The sequence below is a fragment of the Sinohyriopsis cumingii genome, chromosome 6 (genome assembly GCF_028554795.1).
Source record: "Sinohyriopsis cumingii isolate HCF-2022 chromosome 6, ASM2855479v2, whole genome shotgun sequence".
NCBI classification, from domain to species: domain Eukaryota; kingdom Metazoa; phylum Mollusca; class Bivalvia; order Unionida; family Unionidae; genus Sinohyriopsis; species Sinohyriopsis cumingii.
Genome location: NC_142966.1, coordinates 84,458,362 through 84,479,956, shown reverse-complemented (window position 1 = coordinate 84,479,956; position 21,595 = coordinate 84,458,362). Strand labels below are relative to the sequence as shown.

Below are 21,595 nucleotides of genomic sequence, written 5' to 3'. Positions count from 1 at the left end.
TCAGATATCAGGAAGATGTTAATCAGATTAACATTTTTAACCAGTCAGTATATGAGTAATATGAACAAGTAAAGCAACAAAACAAAAAGCCAAAGGAAAAAGAAATGAAGCAGCAACTCGAAAAGCAAAGCCAGAAAGGAAATCAACCATAGCAGAAAAGTAAATAGCAGACAAAGCCTCAAGAGAGGAAGAAGAAGGAGCAAACGGAAGCGTTTTTGCTGCTAGAGGAAGAGGACGTATTACCTTATGCAACTAGAATGTCCTTGATGATGCTGATAGATTAAAATTTCTGATTGGCGGAATACGAGCCGGCAATAATTCACGAGAAGTCTTGAATGAATGAGTTGCCATTCTTCAGAGATTATTTACAGGCGGTATCATGGACATTCATGTTTATCAGTCCATCACTGACAAAATCGTTGATGACTACCGCAGTTATTGATGCAGTTTAGATCAGTGACAACAAAATAAGATAATCATACATAATGCTCAACATGGACCTGTAATGGTCAGTGCAAAAATTCGCGATTACCAACGTATAAAGAGATGTACGGAGATGACTCCGGGATGTTGTTCAGGGTTTATTCAGAAGGATAGCCCCAAAGGCAATACCGATCGCAAAGCAACTAGTAATGTAATTTATTGATGTTATTTTTGATCAAGGTATTGGTGCTGTTTGTGATGTTGCTAGTAAAGCATCATAAATCAAGGATATGCTAGCACGATTAATACGCAAACCACCACCAGTAAAACTGGAGACAATAAAATTACCCAGCACTGAATTTATACCTGCAAATGTTAGAAAAATAATAAATCAAGCTGCAAATGAAAGGTTCAAAAAATGAACTAGGAATATAACAGCAAGTCAAATAGCAGGAAGACGTGTTCGTGGTAGACAACAGCAAATATAACAAAATGTTCAAGCTTATATCTAATCCAACATTTGACATGGACGCACTAGTCCTTAATGATGGATCGGTGCGTGATTATCAATATTATTCTTATGACGCACATTTACCTAACGCTCGTGGAAGAATGGAATTACAAGTTTAGGATACACGCAGATATATCTTGCCCGCTGAGGCATTTATTGAGATTGAAGGTAGAATTTTGAAAGCAGATAATACAGGATACGGAATTGGTCTTTCATTTTGTTTTATTAATAATGGCGTCATGGCTTTATTTAACAGCGCCACATATATGAAAGAATACTGAATCATGTCTCGAAAATGATGATGTTGCTAACACGGTACATTGCCTTTGCAAGATACAGCGATGAATACTCGAGGTCAGCAGGTCCGTCAATGATGTTCCTAAAGGATACCACTGATCTACTCGAGTACATAAATGTAAGTGAAGGTCATGTAGGAGATGCTGAAGGAGCTGCAACTATCAGCGCAGTACTATACCTGAATGAAAATTTCAACTTGGGATTTGCATCACGTCGATGAATGTTAAACGCTGAATGAAGAACAACGGTTGCTCTCTTTCATGGACTCAGGTGGTAAATCATACGTTCTCATGGTTGACGATGACTACAGACAGTATTCAAAGTAATGTTGATGGGTTATTCACATGACAGATAGCATCACATCATAGGGTATCAGCACCATGACATATATTCATCTCGTTTCTGGAAAATGCCAGAGTAGATTCGCAGAATAAAATCCAATGTTGTTTGACTCGCTTGAAGTAACTGAAGTTTCTTTGAGAATAAACATACACAAAGAATCGTCTGAAGAAGTATTGCTGAACTTTGATAATAACCATGTTGTATGTGATTGATGACATTCATGGGGAATTATCAGAATGTTGATTCTGGTTTGCAGATAGCAGATTTCACAACAATATATCCGATCTATTAGTTCATACTGGAACACCTGGATTTGTTCAGGCAGTCAGTCGTTAACATACATTTTCGAGCTCGTGTAGCACCACTGCCTGCTGGTGGTTATAGAGCAATCGCTACAATCAGACAAAACAAAGCTGATTGAAGTTGTTAGAGGACGAATGAGAGTCATTGATGCCCTAGTGGAAAATGTTTAACTAGATCACTCGTGATATATTGCATGATTATTATTTAAATCGATCATGACATTATACTGTCATATCATCAATATATAATATAATCTGACTTCTGGTCAGATTAAAAAGCTACTATCGGCATTAAAAAGGAATTCTCGGATACAAATATCGCTGAAATCAGCACAGATCTCAAGCAATCCGAAGCATCCAAATAAAATATCACTGACAAAATGTCAACGCAAGCATTTCAATCAAGCCAAACGATCAAACACTGGTGTTGGACTTGATCTTACCGCGGGTGCCATTAAATACATAGCCATTACAGGTGGTATATTTCCACTTCTTGCAGCTATACAAGCGTTGATAGCCGCCGAAGCTTCAGCTGTTGGAAAAGCAGCTGCACTTACTGCCGTTGGAACTTCCGATGGGATGGCATTAATGAAAGCTACAGGCCACGGACTAAATACTTCCAAGACTGCCAGAAACCCCCATTCATGGTATGGTCAGGGTCTGAGACTGCCCAGTACAGATCGCTAAACATGCTTCCCATGTCCAGTTTTGATTAGCTTGATGCTGCTAAGAAATTAACATCCAAAATATAGGGTGTTTTTAAGTGTGATCAATTACCGGAACAACACAACCCTGTTAAAACCGGTATCATTAAATCGATGGCAGTACTGATCCTACCACTAGTGGTAGGGGTACTCATTGGGTTGTACATATAACTGATTCGCTTTTAGTATTCGTACGGGCTAGCCGCGCTGATATAAATTTTACGATACTTTAGCTTAGCCGGTGACATACCAATTTGGTATTCAACATTACCAAAACAGACATTAACAGATCCATCAATTTGAAGCCCGGAAGTACATACTGCACTCAACGCTGTGTCAGGGCCATCACGGACCAATGACGCTGGTCTGCCACCGCATACAGCCGCATAAAGTCGTGCACTAATATACATGAGGTCGTTTTAAAAATGTTAATAGTTTTTAATGGCAGATATTTACGGAAGATCTGCTTATAGACTCACTCAGGGCAAGCCCCAAGGTGACTTATCGAAATATGCAATCCTTGACGAAGTCAATGATGGGCTTGCTAATATTTTGCGTCTCGCACGTATGAACCAAAATGAAGTTGTAGCTTTTCAAGATCACTAACGACGATTATAGCAATACCCCATTGACGGATATTATGCTATGGGTTCTAGGCGCAACCGAAGTTCACTTCGTCGTGTTTGTTAAAAACGGTAAAATTAAAAACTCGGAAGAATCACTTCTAACTCTCATAAGAGATATTACTGGACGTACCGGTAAAGGTGGTGATACAATGACTGGCGATATAAACATGAGCAGATATACAATTATCAATGGGAGAAAACCAAAAGCAAACAATGAGGCGGCAAAACAACGTTGACAACAACGTTTGAAAATTTTCGTAGAAACAGGAATAGAGCCCTTAATGAATTTTATGATATAAAATCATTACCGATTGTGTAGTTCAACGTATATCCATATATCCCCAATTAACTTTCTATATACAGTAACGTCCGGATCAGCATTATGGACCCCACTCAATAAATCCATCAATTATACTGCTGAAGTTAAAAGTATGTATAGGTTCACATTATTCGGCTTTGCAACATTTATAGTATCTATCACATTTGCAATGCGTCTATATCCACTAACTGGATCTTTGGATCTATGCTAGTGATATAGGATCAAAACGACAATGAAATATTCGTGATGAAATCATAAGAAATAGGCTTTGGCGTGTTGTAATATTGGTGACCTGAATTTGTCGCCAACATACCACCTATTTGAAGTGTAAGCAATCTACGTAATGAATCACCCAACTGACTTTCAACGTTTCAGATACGAGCAAGCATGTTTGTGGTAAAGCCAACTGAAAAATATCATTGATGAAGATACATGAAAACAAACAAAAATAGCGCAGTCGTATCGATGGTACTGATATAACTTTATAGGCTGCATCCGCCGGAGCCGGTGAAATAGTAAATATGACAGGCACATTATTATACACGTACTTAATAACACCAGTACTATAAATTGGTGTTGTCGTTGTAACCGGTGTTAATGGTATTCTTTAAATCATCGCAGTAAAGTTACCCACGTGTGCGGCTAATAAAGTACAACGTTACTCTCAGCGGAAACACGAGCACACGTCAGAATATCATCGCTGATATCATCAGGTCTCAACGATGTAATAATATCAGATCAATAATTCGAAAAAAATAATTCATGTTTAATATAAACCAATTGGAACCCAACACCTTTTGTCTGAAGACAAGGATTATGTCCCTGACAAAGTCAGGGATTTAGCTCCATTATTTAAATATAATTTCACAATATCGATCACTACGATTACTAGAATACATCATTGATAAGACATCACTACAAACGTCCACATTAACAGCAACGTCAACCACGCATGAGTTTGATATTATATTTCCAGCGGCATTTCCAGCCAGAGGAATAGTACTGGCACAATTGCGAGTATATTACTGCTGGCCAAATAGCAGAACAAAGCCATTCGGTGGGTTGCAAGCAAATAATTCACTTGTATTTCCTTATAAAAATAAGTATCATGGAACACTAGACTGGAATGTTGTGAGCATACGTACGGGAAGTTGTAAAATCGAACAGATCAGCAATGATTTCCTGCACATAATCATATTTATCACAGGAAAATAATTATAGATCGATATGACGGTTCATGGGCCTTTGTTATCAGCCGCGTTAGAAATTTCAACGCCTGACTACAGCGTCAATATATATCAATCGTCGATCCGAACTGTGTTAGCATGGCCAGATATAGCATCTGTTCATCAAGGACCACCGTGCCCTCAGCAATCTGATTGTGTCTCAGACAATGGAACGTATCGGGGAAACATTCTAAATTATCATAAGAATTCTCGACTATGGAGAACAATTGAAGCTAGCCCCTATATCATTGATAGGGAATTCGGATATTTACTCCGGAGGGCAAAGCTCTCCCTATTAAAATGAAATGGGTATATATAATCCGTAATGAATATACCGAAGATGATATCAAAGTATTATTCCATGAAAGTAATCGCGAGCACGAACAAATGAGCAACAAACTACACAAGTCATTTTACCAACTATATAAACGAGTATCCGTACAGAAGCGATTATCGGAGGGAGAAAATCATCAAGCTATCAGAGTACCCAAACCACGTTGCATTGGACCTCGAAATTGTTCATCGAAATATTATGCTGGACTGAAGTCGAATGTGAAATTTTTGAGCATGATAACAAATACTAGTCACATTAACAAATATTAGCGAACAGATATTCGATAACGGAATCAGATCTGCCAACAATTTAGCTTCCTGTATTTAGCATGGACGAGCTGAATAAAAACATCAACAACATGATCGATGCATACTATCCCTTAATCGCTGATGCATGGAAAGCGATATCACCCCCTCCAAATATTCCCTAACATAACAATAATCCAGAAGGTCGTGGTAGGTTTGCCTCTAAAGGAGTTGTCAATATCAAATAAACGATCGCAGTTAATCTGGTGTGTAACCAAGTAAATCTTGAAAGATATAAGCTGGCACAACAGGGATATACTATATAGGCATTTGTTCCTGAAGTGTCACCCGGACATTAAATTGTTTCAGTACCTGTTAATCCGGTTTATCTGAGATGTCATAATCCGCTATAGTTACGGATGCATTTCAGTCTTACTGACCAACGCGGACACCTTGATTTAAGAAAGGAATCTCTGATGATAAGTATGTATGTGCGTTCATGAGTTCGTAGAACGTCAACGTCGAGATTGTGAGTCCACCCTCGGCCGAGAAAAATAAAGATCTTTCGCGCACGGGTATATATAATGGCTTACTATCATGCACGCGCACATATAGTAAACAAAGAAATTCTTAACAGTGCAATGTAATAATATCACATTTTTTCAGACAGACGATTCTACTTTTTCGTTGTTTATCGATGATATGAGTGATGCTGATACATATTGCTGACTCAGGAACAAGTCCAAGAATAAAATCGATGTCATATTGTTGAAGTTAAATGTGATAAAAGTCTAATTTTAAATTATGCACGTTACGGTTTAAACTTGATAAGATAAAAACAAAATACAAAATACTCCGGACGAATAAATCCGATCGATTAATGTATGTGCGGATGATATATTATCCATTGTATCCGCTCTTACAATTGTATTTTTCAATGGAAAAGAAAATATTTATTGTTTTACTTATCCCCCTTAACTTTGTCAAGGATCATTATTATCAGTCGGTCACGTTTCTGTGTCACATGTTTCACTTTCACAACCCCTCCTGACAAAGTCAAGGTGTTAACAATCATGCATAATGTTGTCAACTGTCTTACAGGCGCACCCATATTATTTCTTGTTTCATATTACACTGGTCAACAGTGAAATCATTACTGACTTGAAAAGGCCCTAATCTGTAGTATTTTGGTGTGCCGAACACGAATATAACCGTGAAAAATTTGTATTGGCTCTCGTTTTGAAGATATTCATATACCTCATTTTCTATGTTTCACTGTGTAAATTTCTCCAGTAGGACTGCAGCAACATCCGGAATAATGATGTAACATTGCATAATACCATCATGCTCACATCATCCACAGTTGATTGCATCATTTTCTGATGCAATGCAATACTAATGCCATGCCGCTGCTGAAGTAAGTTGATGTCAGCAGTGTACTATACATGTGTAGGCCTATTATACTAATGCCAGGCGGCTGCTGAAGCTGACGTAAGCAGTGTACTATATAAAGCCCAATCAGATAGGTTCAGCATTTAAAATATTTTAGACGTTGTGCGAGACAGTTCAAGCTACTGTTACATAAAACTTATTATTTTATCCATTTACGTACAATAAAGAACAGTAATGCCTCGAAAGTGTGTTAATACCGCGGACAATTTTTGCTATATTTGTGGGGAAGTGACATTTGCCAACCAGAAGAAAAGTATCAATTCTCAAGTGAAGAAGGCATATCATCTTTACTTCGGATGCAAGGTTGGTGACCAAGACAAGCCTTGGGCTCCGCATATATGCTGTGCTACATGTACAACACAGCTTTCACAGTGGTTGAATTGCAAAAGGTCATCAATGCCGTTTGCAGTCCCAATGGTGTGGAGAGAGCCAAGCAACCACCTAAATGACTGTTACTTCTGCTTGGTTCCTCCTCTTTCCGGCGGAATAACGAAGCGAAAGAAGTCGAGAATAGTCTACCCAAACATTCCGTCTGCATTGAGACCAGTTCCACATGGTGAGGGACTTCCTATTCCAGAACCTCCAGCAGAATATTCTCTTGATTCATCTGACGAAGACAAAGGTGAGTCGACCTGTTCTTCTCCTGGTCCATCAGCATGCAGTGATCCAGATTTTCACTGTGGTGCATCATCAACCCCACACAGAATAACACAGGAAGAACTAAATGACCTGATTCGTGATTTGGACTTATCAAAGAACAAGGCAGAATTGCTAGGATCAAGACTCCAACAATGGAATCTTCTAGAAGAAGATGTCACAATTACTGCATATCGAAAGCGCCACCAGCAATTGGAGCCTTTCTTCAGAAAGGAAAGTAATCTGATATTCTGTTCCGATATTGAGGGCCTCATGAATGCTTTAAAAATCACTCATGACCCACAAGAATGGAGACTATTTGTGGACTCTTCGAAACTGAGTCTCAAGGCTGTGTTTTTGCACAATGGAAACATTCTTCCATCTATTCCAGTAGCGTATGCTGTCCACATGAAAGAGACATACGATAACTTAAGGCAGCTACTGAATTCCATTGAGTATAACAAGTACAGCTGGCACCTCTGTGGTGATTTGAAGGTAGTTGCCCTTTTAATGGGACTGCAGCAAGGATATACAAAATACATGTGTTTCTTATGCGAGTGGGATAGCCGAGCAAGGGAAATGCACTACATGAGGAAGGAATGGACTCACAGGCAGAATGTAGCCATTGGAGAGAAGAATATCCAACACCCAGCTCTGGTTGAGGCTCAGAAAATCTTGCTACCACCCCTGCACATCAAACTAGGTTTGATGAAGAACTTCGTGAAAGCCATTGACCGGACTTTGCCAGCATTCCGATACCTGCATGAAAAATTCCCTCGACTCAGCGAAGCAAAGATTAAAGAGGGAGTTTTTGTGGGTCCTCAGATTCGAGAGCTTTTCAAAGATGACCGGTTCAACAACTTGCTGGAAGGTGACGCGAAACAAGCATGGAATGCTTTTCGCCTAGTTTCTACAAACTTCCTCGGAAATGCTAGGGCAGAAAACTATAAGGAACTAGTAGAAGACATGTTGATGAAGTATAAGAAACTTGGCTGCAATATGTCTCTAAAGATTCACTTCCTTCATTCCCATTTGGATTTCTTTCCTAGCAACTGTGGTATTGTTAGTGATGAACACGGCGAACGTTTTCATCAAGATATCGCAACAATGGAACAAAGATACCAGGGAAAATGGTCCACTACAATGCTGGCTGACTACTGCTGGACACTCCTCAGAGATGCTCCCGAACAGCTGTACAAGAGACAGGCGAAGAAATCTAAGATGTAGTCAATGACTTGATTTTTTATAGGTAGGCTATTACAGTTGACCTTTTACTATTGGAATGCATTTCGTTATGTAAACATTAATTTCTTGCAGATTACAAAAAAACTAGAGCCAATTTTGCAATTTGACTGTCATATTCGTGTTCAGCACATAAAAATTGATAAGAATTGACTAATTTTATTTCAGTAACATGACTTTTGTAAAAATTTGTTGTCCAGTGTTATTTAGAAAGATGTGATATATTTTTTGCCTATCGTCTGTGCTAGTGGAGTGTGTGTGTGTGTGTGTGTGTGTGTGTGTGTGTGTGTGTGTGTGTGTGATTTGGATGTTTAACGTATCCTTAACAATGTTTCAGTCATATCGCTACGACGTCTGCAGTGTGATGGTTTTTAGTGATGTCTAGCAATGGGGCACCATGTCGCAGACATATAGCATGATGTCCGAGCCACTCACATTATTCTGACACCCGGCTGATCAGTCCAAACACTTAGCTCTTAATTCTGAACGCCAAGCCAGAAAAATGTTATTACCATTTATGTAAGTCATTCGTATGACTCGGCCGGGGTTTGAACCCACGACCTCCCGCATACAAGGCGGACTCTCTAACTACTTGGCCACCGGAGCTGTCGTGAGTGGAAGGAATTGATTAATGTGTTTATCATCACATATACAAGCTCGCAATTGTGTCTTTGCCTGTTGAAGTAATTTAATAAACCTGCATTTGGCTGCTAACGTTAATCTTACTTCAGAGCTTGTTTTGTAATATTTCAAAATATTTAGCGATTATTTCAGGATCGAGTTATTCAGGAAGTTGTTTACCATCTTCTATAATTTTTTAATCACAAAAGTAATCTCGTTAACATTTTCCAGATTCTATATACGATACATATTTGTTTGAAATTAAAACAAAGACTACACAATAAGACCGGTGTGTCGCTATTTCTCATTTATAGTGCAACCGTTCTCATATATTTATATTTAGCGATGCTACTGCTTAATAGTCATTATTCTAGTGTTTACAATTCCTGATTATGTCAGGTGACTCACGTACATAGCTACCATTCTCATAGATTTATCTTTACTGATGTTACTGTTTTATGGTCATGGTTTGTTGTATTGTACACTCTGAGATTTACTCCGAGGTCTCTCACAGTGCTCCTGTTTATCATATATTTACATTCATCGGGCCTATTGATGGTTCATGATAATATGCCCTTTGTGGTTGTGGCATGAAGCGCTATTATTTTCATATATTTGTCGACGCTACTGCTTCATGAATTTGGGCATTGTACCCTTAAGGTTTTGTACTTTTTCATTAGTTTACCTCTTGTCCCTGACTATGTTACGAAACTCTCACTTACAGTGTTATCGTTCTCATATATTTACCAATGCTAATGATGGTTTATGTATCGTTTATGGCTGTATATATACAGCGCTTTCGTTCTCATATTTATATTTACCAGTGCTACAGTAAATTTTGAGTAAAATATCAAAGCAGCAATCAGAGTCCGTGAGACCTTTGTGAGACTGAAAGACATTATTTGACTTTGTCGCTGACTATGTCTGGGGGACAATGATAATGTTTTTTTAAGAATACATGAACCACATCAAAAACAAATCCGCAGCCGTCAGACATTGTAAACGAGGCTACTGTTTAATTTCAAGAAAGCTTTGTTTGGATGTATCTCTCTTCACCCACTCCGACCGGGAGTGTTATGCTGAAATATTATTTTACTTTTTGTTTTGTATTTCTTTGAAAATGCTGAGTTGGGTATATTATCTGCGACACTTTTTACCGAACGAAGGCAAATATTAAAATAGTCTCCAACCTCATTCGTTGATATAAATATTATTTATTCGCCTGTGCTTGTATTTACAGGTTTAACTGGTCTTGGATGCTTATTATTTTTGCCAGTATTTCCCCCTGCAGAATTATGACTGTGTTACAGCCTGAAGATTATTCAAATAATTATCAAGTTTTCGGTGGTTTGATCAATCACAAAATCATCTTCAAATAGACCATTACAATATTCATAAGAAAATGTGCGATTGTTATGACGTTTTCCCAGCACTGAACATTAGATAACCAGCATTATAACATAGCTAACTGGTTCTTTTAGTCGACAGTTTCTAATTGCATCAGCACGCAACGCCTCATAATTCTTGATGATGGGCTGCCGTACAAATTCATCAACGTTATTTCCATGTTCCATTTATATAGTATATAGTTTTGGTCTAAATTATAATTTTATTATTAAACCACTATCCGCCGCCGACTACCCAGCTGCCCAGAAATCGAGCGAGATAATCTCCAGCATTTTTTATTCGAGAGTAAACGCAGTCACCTTTTTATCGTAATGCCGTTTTCTACCTAAACACGTTAAGCACAAGTCTTTTTCCCCTTGAACCCGATGTTGCATTTCAAACACGACTTTGGTCCTTGACTTTCTCGTCGCACAATCAGCAGGTTAAAGTTGAAGTTTAATTTAAATATATATTTGCCTTAATTATAGCCTGCAGGTGTTTACAAGCGTATTTGCAATAAAGCCTTCACAAGCTAGATTCTATCTTGAGAAAATAAAACATAGCTTGCCGATGCGAGCTCCCGTTGATCCTGATTCGATAAATCAGACTCTAATCAATCGTATCCGTGAAGCCACAAGATAATTTTGCAACGATGGCGCGCTTATATCTGGGTAACATTCCGAGTTAGGCAAGACGATAGCCCCCATATTAATGCTACAATGAATGACCAGCTAGCAAGGATATTCATTAATTACCTAGAAGAACAAAGATACCTTTATATTATAAAATGCATTGTTTCTCTACCATTTACTGTATCAGGAGCGATAGATACAGACGACATAACCTGGATTTTCCGTGACAAATGTGACTATGTTCAGGAATCACACATCATTGGGGTGTTGTTACCTTATGTATAAACTTCAAACCAGAAATACTGACGAGTATCGACAACGATATTATGAGCGAGCATACACTGTGTTTATGCGATATATAGGATGCCTGATAAGACTAGCTCTCATGACCTTCGACGGATGAAAGTTACTAATTTGAATTGTGTAGCCGAAAGAATCCCCAAACATCTTAGAAACGCATTACGGCGGAACGGTCTAACAGATCTGATACGCAAAATAAATGAATGAGTAAGCTGAACGCGTCCGCTAAAATAGAGCTACGATCATAGTAGGAAAATAAATTAAAATTTTCAGCAAGGGTAAAACACTAACCTGCGAGGTTTTGTAAGAATCAAAATATAAATCTAAAGGAGATTCGATAGAAATCGTTGATGTTAGAAGTAATGTTATTTTCTCGAACACAAACTGTTAACGTTTATGACGGTGATATATTCGGTGATATGTTCGATTATATCAAAACTATAAATAAGAGCGACCCTGTATCCGTGTGTTTGTTTCAAAATTCCAAATATGATTATTATGATATGTTTGTGGGGCCTAAGGGCGATCTGTATCGCACTGAATCTGGTCATGGCGAGATGACAAAGATTGAGTTGAAATACTATAACGATGCTAATATTATTGAACGATTACTCAGTAATTGTTTTACCATTCTGCCCCTCACTTTGCTCAGGAGGAAACTTCTTGGAGGCCAACACGGTTGAATTTCTTGAACAATGCAAAGTCGCTGGACGAGGACGCTAAAGATATTATTGATTGTATCACCGACATTAACAATTCGCCTTTGGTATATGGCCTTAACGTGGGTATCAGTCGTAGAATACGATGATGTGATTCTTCATAAACAATCAAATCCCGCTCGGATATTTTCCCGAGGAAGACACAAAAGCACAGTATATATGTTACTGAGCGATATATTGCAAATACATAACGTGATCAGAGATAACTGCAATCTTCTGGTAGTCTTTAACGGTCTTCTTAACCACACACTAAGAAACATCCACCATACTTGCTGCTCAGAGGATATGAATATGATCAAGTTTATAAACTTCTTCGCAAAAGCGCAAGCAATTCCTCATGGATTTATCACGATACATTTATATCGCAAAGGTCTCGATACAATTTTCGTTTGAGAGACATTCCACTTTTGTACACACACAGAGAGAATGACGACAAAGCACTTAAACGAGGACACATACAAATAAGACATGCTGGCATCAAAACAAAAAATAACAAGACTAATGTAACCCATTTTGGGTCCTCGCTTTAGTGGTATTGACGCTTGTATACCTTTTTCATAGGAAGGGTTATTTTCACAAATGGACTGCTCCTAAAAGTGATCTGTTCACCCTCTCTGCTGCTTCTTTAATCTAAAAAAATTATGAATTCAACTACACAACACCATAACCTCTACAACATAACGACATCAACTTCTAATACTTATATAACTGGGCTTTTAAATACATGAGAAATCTCCTTTAGCAATATCCTAGCCTGAGGATCAATATCAATATTAACAAGTATAGACCAAGTTTAGAAGGGTTGGACTTTTTTGACTCATGCTTTATGTGCTGATCTTTGACAATTTGAGAAACGTTCGATGAAATTATCACATAATACTTGTCTTATCGCAATATCCCTACTCTTCATAAACAGCAAGAGGATAATAACAATCTGTATTTTAAAGCAAAACACAAACTTGAAGAAACAAAGAACACGTACAGCTACAACAACCCCAAACACGGCTGAAGCTTTTATTCACACATGAGTGAAAGATCCTAATAAGGAGATGTAGAGATAACGTACAACAAAAGAACTCGGAATATTTCAATCTCTGGAAAATTAGGATATATGATAATGTCAGTTAGATTGAGATAAATGACCCGAAATTTTTAATTACTTTCTGTGATATGCATTGGTCCTTGTGTTAGTGGGTGTATCCAGAAAGGTTAACATGGTATCATGCATGCAACTGTTTCTAAGCAAAGTTGAAATATGCATTTTAATGAGTGTGAGCGATTTTGATTTTTATTTTGGCTCGAACAATTTCTTGATCATATAGCTACGATGTCTGTAGTATGGCAGGTTCTAGAATTGTCAAGCACTCGGGCATGATCCCACAGACATTTAGCATGATGTCCCGCCCAGTCACATCATCCTGACACTAGGTCTACCAGTCAAAAATCTAGCCTCTTACTGCTGAGAACCTAGCATTGTAGCTGTAAGCATTGTTTTTATTAGTCGTTTATACAAGTCGGCCAGTGCTTCGAACCCGCGACCTCCCGCATCCGAGACGGATGTACTAACCTCTAGGCCGCCGGAACAGTTGTACTTTAATGCTGTCACTATGCTCACTGCCACCCTCATGCTTGTAACTAAGGCAAAGCATTTGTTTAATGTAATACAAAAAAGTTTTATTTTAATTTAAATTAATCATTTGTATTATTCTAGAAATGATTATCACATAAAGCAAAACTTTGCACATTTCCATATCAAGAACCCAAAAATATATGTGGAACAAGCAGTAATCAGTCCTTATGTACTTTATTCCTACATCGGAAAATTGTTTTTGGTGTGAACCAGTATATGTTCAAGACTAAAGCCATATATGTCTTGCGCATAATTTCTTTCAGACAAACTGCATATATAAGACTTCCTGTCAATGCTTTCTATACTGCACAACCTTTCTGCAGCCGCTTGTACTGGATAGCCAACCTACATATATATAGGACTTCCTGCCAATGTCTTCAGTACTGCACATCCCTTCCCCAGCCGCTTGTACTGAATAGCCATATGATTGTTACCTCATATTGATGTCTTTTAGAAACAAATTTTGAGCCTTGACCAAGATATATATTTTGAAAATAATACTGCTTTAGTATATATCAATACCCACCAAACAATTATTTATTTTGATTTTGCACGTTTGAGATTAAAGGTCAAGTTGGTATAAATGTCCTGTTGTTATGCAGAACAATTACACTGTTTCGATTGGTAATGAGATGAAAATATGTAATGCAATCTGATTACGCTACGTAAAGATGATACTGGAATTATAAATATGCATACCTGAATCCAAGAGTTCTACAAAAAACGGTAGCCTCTTCACTGCCCCATCCCGAGGAACAAATTTGCTTCCAACTGCCATTTTCTTGTAACTTGGCATAACCCATGGACAGGTTACCCCCTGTCACTTTTACTTGAATTCCATCTACAAGAAAATATTTCATTAAACACAGTAGATCCTAAATTATATTGAATACGATGTTTTAGGCAAGTATGTGCATTATATTCATGCCACACTCTAAAAGTATTCTTATACAGTTGTTATTAGCGTTTTTGAAAAACACGCAATTCTGACCTGAATTTTAATATCCACAACAATAAAACAGCCAATATATATCACTAACTCGTCGAGCCAGCTTCATACCAATATAACAAAACTTCTGTATCGAGGACTTTCATTTTCATTTTGATTCTGAAACAGGAGGCAGAGTCTATCAATATATTTTGGAAATATCATGTAAAACCATGTTTTAGTATAAGACGCCTATTTTAATCCTTGGTGGTTATGTTTCAGTTATTTACAACCATGTGAGCTCTTTTAGTGATTTGTAATGTTCACTAATCGACTGGATAATCAGTAATACCATACATAATTCATGCCCGAAGCATGTAAACACGTTCTGTGTCTCATATTGAAACAATACCAGTATACAAAGTCGACTCACATTTAGCAGAATGATTTGGAAATAAATGAAAAAACTATTGTCAGCAGTCTGAAATTAATAGACACGGATACTTTTTAATATCCCACTATACGATCATTTCCTATAAAGATAATATCACATTTGCATATGCCCATAATGTTACATTTAACCGAACACTACACTCGTGTTTATCCATCTATTTGACGAAACGTCCTCAGATGTTGTGCCTTCAATTTCTTTTTTTAAATGAATCATACCCGAGCAATCGATTCCCACAACCTCATCAGTACATTTGGTTTTGTCCAGAAAAGCCTTACATAGCCCGATATCTGTCTCATTACCACGACACTGAAGATCTCCAATTAGTATGTTCGTACTTGTGCCATTGAAGACGTAGTGGGCTGCTTTTGCTGAACTACATGAAGAACAAAGTATAAGTTTGCAATTAAATATAAATATACATGATGATTAAATTATGTGTATGCAGTTAGAGGAAAAACGTAAAATTACACCCATTATTTACCATCACTCTACCACCACACCCATGTTAGATGTACACAACTCTTGTTCCAGATTTCCCGCCCCGTTTGAAAGTTGAAAGATGAAAATAGCCTTATTTTAAACAAAACTAAAACGGTTATGAGACCTACAATTACTATGATATCCAAGAGTCTTGACCTTTATTTACCGCCAACCACACTCAACAACACAAACAGCATCAAAACTAAATTGAGAATAAAAGACGAGATCGTTGTTAAGGCAGAGGCATTCCATGCCCCCCCCCCCATCTATCTCTTTCTCTTCTCCCGTCCCCCCAGGTAAGAGTGGCTTTATCAAGAGTCAATATATAGCACAAAGTTTCTTATCTGGTAAAATTTAAGAACCACATAAATAAAACTAAAATCAGGTTTGACGTGTTACATTATGCATATGTACTTCCTATGTTTGAGAATTTGTTTAGGGTTATATGAAAATGTCTGAAAATATCACAGAGCAAATGATGAATTATTAAGTGACATTATTGTGTGTGCATCGTCCAAATTATATAGAATGTTAATACGGACTGTACCAGAAATAATTCTTACGTTCTGGAGAATCATGGTCATAATAATGTGTTAGTAAATGGCAGTGCTTTCTAACTGTATTACTATTTGAGCATACTATTTGCTAAATATAAAGGCCGTCATATATAGCATTTCGTGTGCTTACAATGACATTGGACCCCACAAAAGCAAACAAAAACAAATTTATTTATATACGTAATCATCAGAGAACGTCCTTCAATAATCTTATGAGTGTAACCCATGTGATTAACTGCAATTAACAAAAGCATTGATCATATTATGGGTGTAGTCGCAGTGTTAAAAAGAACGAAATAAAATACACTTAAGGTACCTGAAAATACAAACGATGACATGCTATTCTAAACTGTTGTATCGTATTATATAAAATAAATTATATTGCATGAATGACGTCTAACATATTACACATAGATTTTCTTATTTTATATTAATTCTGATGTTAAAACAATAAACATTTAGTGGAAGAAATATATGATTCGGTCTGCGACACTTCAATAAAGATTTCAGCTATACATTTCAGATTCAAGTGATAATAAATTAGAATGATGCTTCATATTATTGCCAAGTGATTTTGTGATGTGTATATGTAGAATTCTGAGTTTTAACAGCAATTTGTGAAAGACGTGATATGAATTAACGTTATATATAAAAACGAATCTAATTAACGAAATGTTTGCGTGATTTTGATTTTTAACGTAGCTTTAACAATTTCTCAGTCACATTGATACGATGTCTGCAGTGCAGTAGTTTATAGTAATGTCTAGCACTGTGGCATCATGCCGCATACATGTATCACGATGTCCCATTCTGTCACATTATCCTGAAACCAGTCCGACCAGTCCTAACACTAACCTCTTAAGGCTGAGCGCCAAGCGAGGTACCTTTTAGTACCATTTTTGTAAGTATTTGGTATGACTCGGTCGGGGATCGAATCCGTGACCTCCCGCATCCAAGGCTGATGCCCTAACCACTAGGCCACCGGAGCGGTCTAAATACAGATGTGCTAATGATTATAATATCAGAAGCTGATAATATGTTTGTAAGCATTAGACATAATATAGTTTACAAATTAAACGAAGAGAGCATGGGTAAGAAGTATGTATATACAATACAAATCAAATGGTGACAGTCAGTATCGCATAGCCTAAACTCAAAAATCGATCGCACATTAACATACATACGTCAAGAAAACAAAGAAATGACAAACAAAAACATTTATAATTACGTTTAAAGTTGTAGGAACTTGCATAATTCAGTTTTCAAAACAATTATGTGTTTATTCATTTTGTTGCTTTTTATCACTTCTTGTCGTAAATAAAAGCAATAATATTAACGCAAAAATAACGAAATTAAGAAAGAAAAGAAACAATTTATATAGCTGCCCTGAAAGCCAGATTGCCCTATAGCCATTAATCCTAGGCGAAGGTGCTATTCCTTTTCGTTGTTCTTGTTATTGTTTGTTTAGCTAAATGCTCAAACAAATTAAAGACAATATTTGTATATTTTGTTTAATGTTATCAATGCACGACCTAACAACACCTCCACCCTATCTTATACAACCACCTCATGTTACAGTATATACAAAGTTTGCTTCAGGATGAACAATTTTTGGGGCTTTAATAACAAAACCTGTAAAGATCGTTACTTCATTATACATTGTAATTATGATGCTTTTGTAAACATTTCACGTCCTTGTAACTTTTATTTTTGAGATATTTTGAAGAAACTGTTTTATCTTTTTCTTTTTAAGGGTTTACCTATATCTGCTATTTACGTCAGCTTTCGTATAATTCAAATTTGATGTACTTGTCTCAACCTTAATAACAAGATCTCTTCATTATTTTATATCTTGAAACGTAAATATAATTGCAGGTTGTTCAATACCAGGTCACAAACATTAAATATCTTTTAAAGTCCATTTGTCTTCAACTTGTAATTGAATGGTTAATTTTGTCCATTATTTCACTTTCTATGTCGGCATACCATTTTAGTTGACGATTTGTAACTATTGACACATATTTTTTCATATCAACAGCTATGAGAAATGTGGCGTCTGCCTTATTTGCATTTTATTGTACAATATAAATATCTTAGAAAATTACCTGATCTTTTTGTGCAAATATATAATTAAGTTCTACCATTTCATCTGGAGAGCCTTCTATGAACATTAGTATTCATTTTTACCTATCTCTTGGTACATCTTATGGTATCGCTATGTTTTTGTTTGTGATATGCTGTCTTTGTTAGACATGAGTTCACGAGACGTCATACATACTGAATTTAAAAAGCAAAAGCTTAATTTTGACAGATAGGACCAGAGAGGTCCACTGAGACACAAACATAACATTATATATACATTTATTATATAGTGTACTGCTTCATATCAGTATTTGTTACATTTATAATGCTTGTTCTTGCAGGTGAAATATTCTGTGGTTTCAACGTTATGGTATAGGATTCTTTTATTCATTCTGTTGCTATATATTTTATTGTATCTAAATTTTACTACTTTCGTTGTACATTTTATTTTCCTTCTCCCCAATGACGAGGCTTGTATACAATATTTTACAGAAAACGTTTATATCATAACTTTATTACATCTTGAACATGTCTTATTATGTATTTGCTTATATCGTATAAATAAATTACAATATTGTCATCTTTTAACATGATTATAATATGAGCTTAAGTGTATGCGAGGTAAACTATGATGTTAATGAATCTAATAATAACCTAAAACTAATTAGTTATGTTATATGTTACTTTGTTGCAAATTAAATAAAAATGACCGAGAGATGAGAACAAGTTAACTATATGAATACTCAAGAAATATCTTCTAAGATAAGTTGATATCCAAGAGAAAGTAACTTTACAAAAGAACAAAGACCCCATTAGAGATGATCCTGGAAATAAAATTAGGAAGAAACAAAACCATTACAAAAGTATCATATCAACTTACTGGTACATCAACATTCTGCAGACAACATCTGTATTTCTTTGGGTCCATGATGTGATACAGACTCCACCCCATTGGTAGTTATAAAAAACCTCTAATTTTCCCTTCCATGGGCCTGGACCGTACGCGAGACGTATTTTGTCTCTACCTGGCAAAATGATAGTACATACCTAATACAGGAATTTTGGCACTAATGAACTAGAAGAAGCACTTGACTTACGATAAACGGCAATTATAAGCATGACATATATAATAGATTTTGTTGATTTAAACTATTACTGTCAGAAATAGCGGCATGAAATTAAATATGAAACACGTGATTTTAATAAACATTTACTATACATATCTTGAGAGTCAAACAAAGTGCGCCAGTATTATAAACTGCTAATCATGTCAAATATTACGTTTATTTAAGTCAAAGCATTAAAACTTGCTGAAATATTTGTTATAGTGAAGATGGTGGATTTCATGAGACATACGCTTCAAGAGCAATACTAAATCATTTAATTTCTACCATCTCTGAAAGTCGTGCTTCATTTGACTTCCTTCAGCTAATGAATATTAGAAAATAATCATACGTGCTGCATATACTTGCTTTCCGATTAATGTCCAGTCTACTGTAATCATCATAGATCAAGACAGTATGAATACAACCTAATACAAAACATAGATTATAGATCATTCATATTATGTAACAGTATTTAATAAGGGTCACTCAAAGACATTGACTTTCGAATGACAGAAAAAAGCTATAAAAATGCACGATACGTTTGTGTATTTAATCTTTGTATTCACTTTGTTGCTAATTATCGAAACCATCACTGATCCTCTTGAGATATTCAATACCGAATTTTGTAATATTATCTTACCTGATCTAGTAACTATGTCAACAATCTACATGTAAATGCATTGCACAACTATTATCCTTCATCATCATCATCTTTATTTCCTTCCATGGAAGATTACATGATATAAGAATAAATCATCTGAATACAATCAATAAATATAAAAAAAAAAAAAAAAAAAAAAAAAAAAAAATATATTCTATATTGGAATACAAATTCTTACACAATATCAATCAACAAAGTGTTCGTCAACTCATAAGTTGCAAGTTTCAGTACCTTATTTACAGAAGATAGCTGCACACTGCATGACAAAGTATGCTGCATACAGGACGAATAGCTTGGAGTTTTCTTTGTCGATTACTCCTGATGGTAACCTTTTACCTAAAAGATATTGTAGTTGCAGCTCATCTTCTGCATTAAATAACGTAATGTGCAGGCTCAGGGGAAATTTATCAGTAAGGAAATCCCAGAAAGAATTTCGAAAGTTCGACATATAAGGACAACTAACACAACAATGAAGTATCAAGTCTGTATAAACATTCCCACATCTAATACACATATCAAGCTGTGTTTGTGGAACAGCAGCCCATAGTTTAGCTACATATGTAAATACCTTAGTGTGTTGTCTAGTTTTAGCCGACTGCCACACTGAGGCAGGTCGTAAGTATTCGTGTATCGAAGAGAATCTATCAAAATCTGCTTGATTAGACATACGAACTCTCCAGAGGCTATTTTCAAGACCAACAATTTTTGACCTTACAATTTCTTTCCAATTATGTTTATCTGGAATTTCAGAATGATGTAAATAATCAGTTAGATACCCGAGCAAGTCAAACTTCTTTGAGGTATAATATAAATTTGAAATTAACCCGCAGCTTGACATGCATCCGCTCAGAATGAAGTGAAATAACGCAACGTTAAACACACGTTTAGTATGTACATTGTTAGGCATCAAACACAATCTGTGTAAAAACATCAATTTTCTTCTATCAATTTCGGACTGCGCTGATGTCCATCCTAGCATTCCCAGGGCAATGTCTGATCTTGTATGTATTGGAAAACCTTGTAAATGTTTGGCAAAATACCTCAGAGTTTTATCCAATAAAGCGAGGTCACTTTTTGAAATGTTACACCATAATTCACTTCCATAAAACATTGAAGGGAAAATTACCTTTTTAATTACATTTGCAGCAACCAAAGGATTTAAACCATTCGGATGTCCACAAATTTAAACAATGAGAATTGACCTAACCCCCAAATTAGGTCTGGTGTTCATACGATTTCATAACGGTGTGAATATATTGGTGGTCAGATCCGCATCATTTATAAACAAATGCATATTGCATATTGCAATAAATGAAAAGACATGTCAATGTCAAGAGCATTAGTGATAGAGTTGACCACTATGGTATTATGTTGAAGTCA

At 36.3% G+C, this 21,595-nt stretch overlaps 1 protein-coding gene across 2 annotated transcripts in view; it reads right to left on the bottom strand.

Moving 5' to 3' along the window:
• LOC149797356 (scavenger receptor cysteine-rich domain-containing protein DMBT1-like) overlaps positions 1 to 21,595 on the bottom strand; it is a 53,138-nt gene that overhangs the window by 17,469 nt on the left and 14,074 nt on the right. For both annotated transcript variants that reach the window (XM_089962115.1, XM_089962116.1), the window contains exons 3-5: positions 19,329 to 19,473; positions 15,545 to 15,702; positions 14,647 to 14,788 (exon numbers count right to left, since the gene is read on the bottom strand). In XM_089962115.1, coding sequence (XP_089818241.1) covers positions 14,647 to 14,788; positions 15,545 to 15,702; positions 19,329 to 19,473 — 445 coding nt within the window. The remainder of the gene's footprint in view (positions 1 to 14,646; positions 14,789 to 15,544; positions 15,703 to 19,328; positions 19,474 to 21,595) is intronic.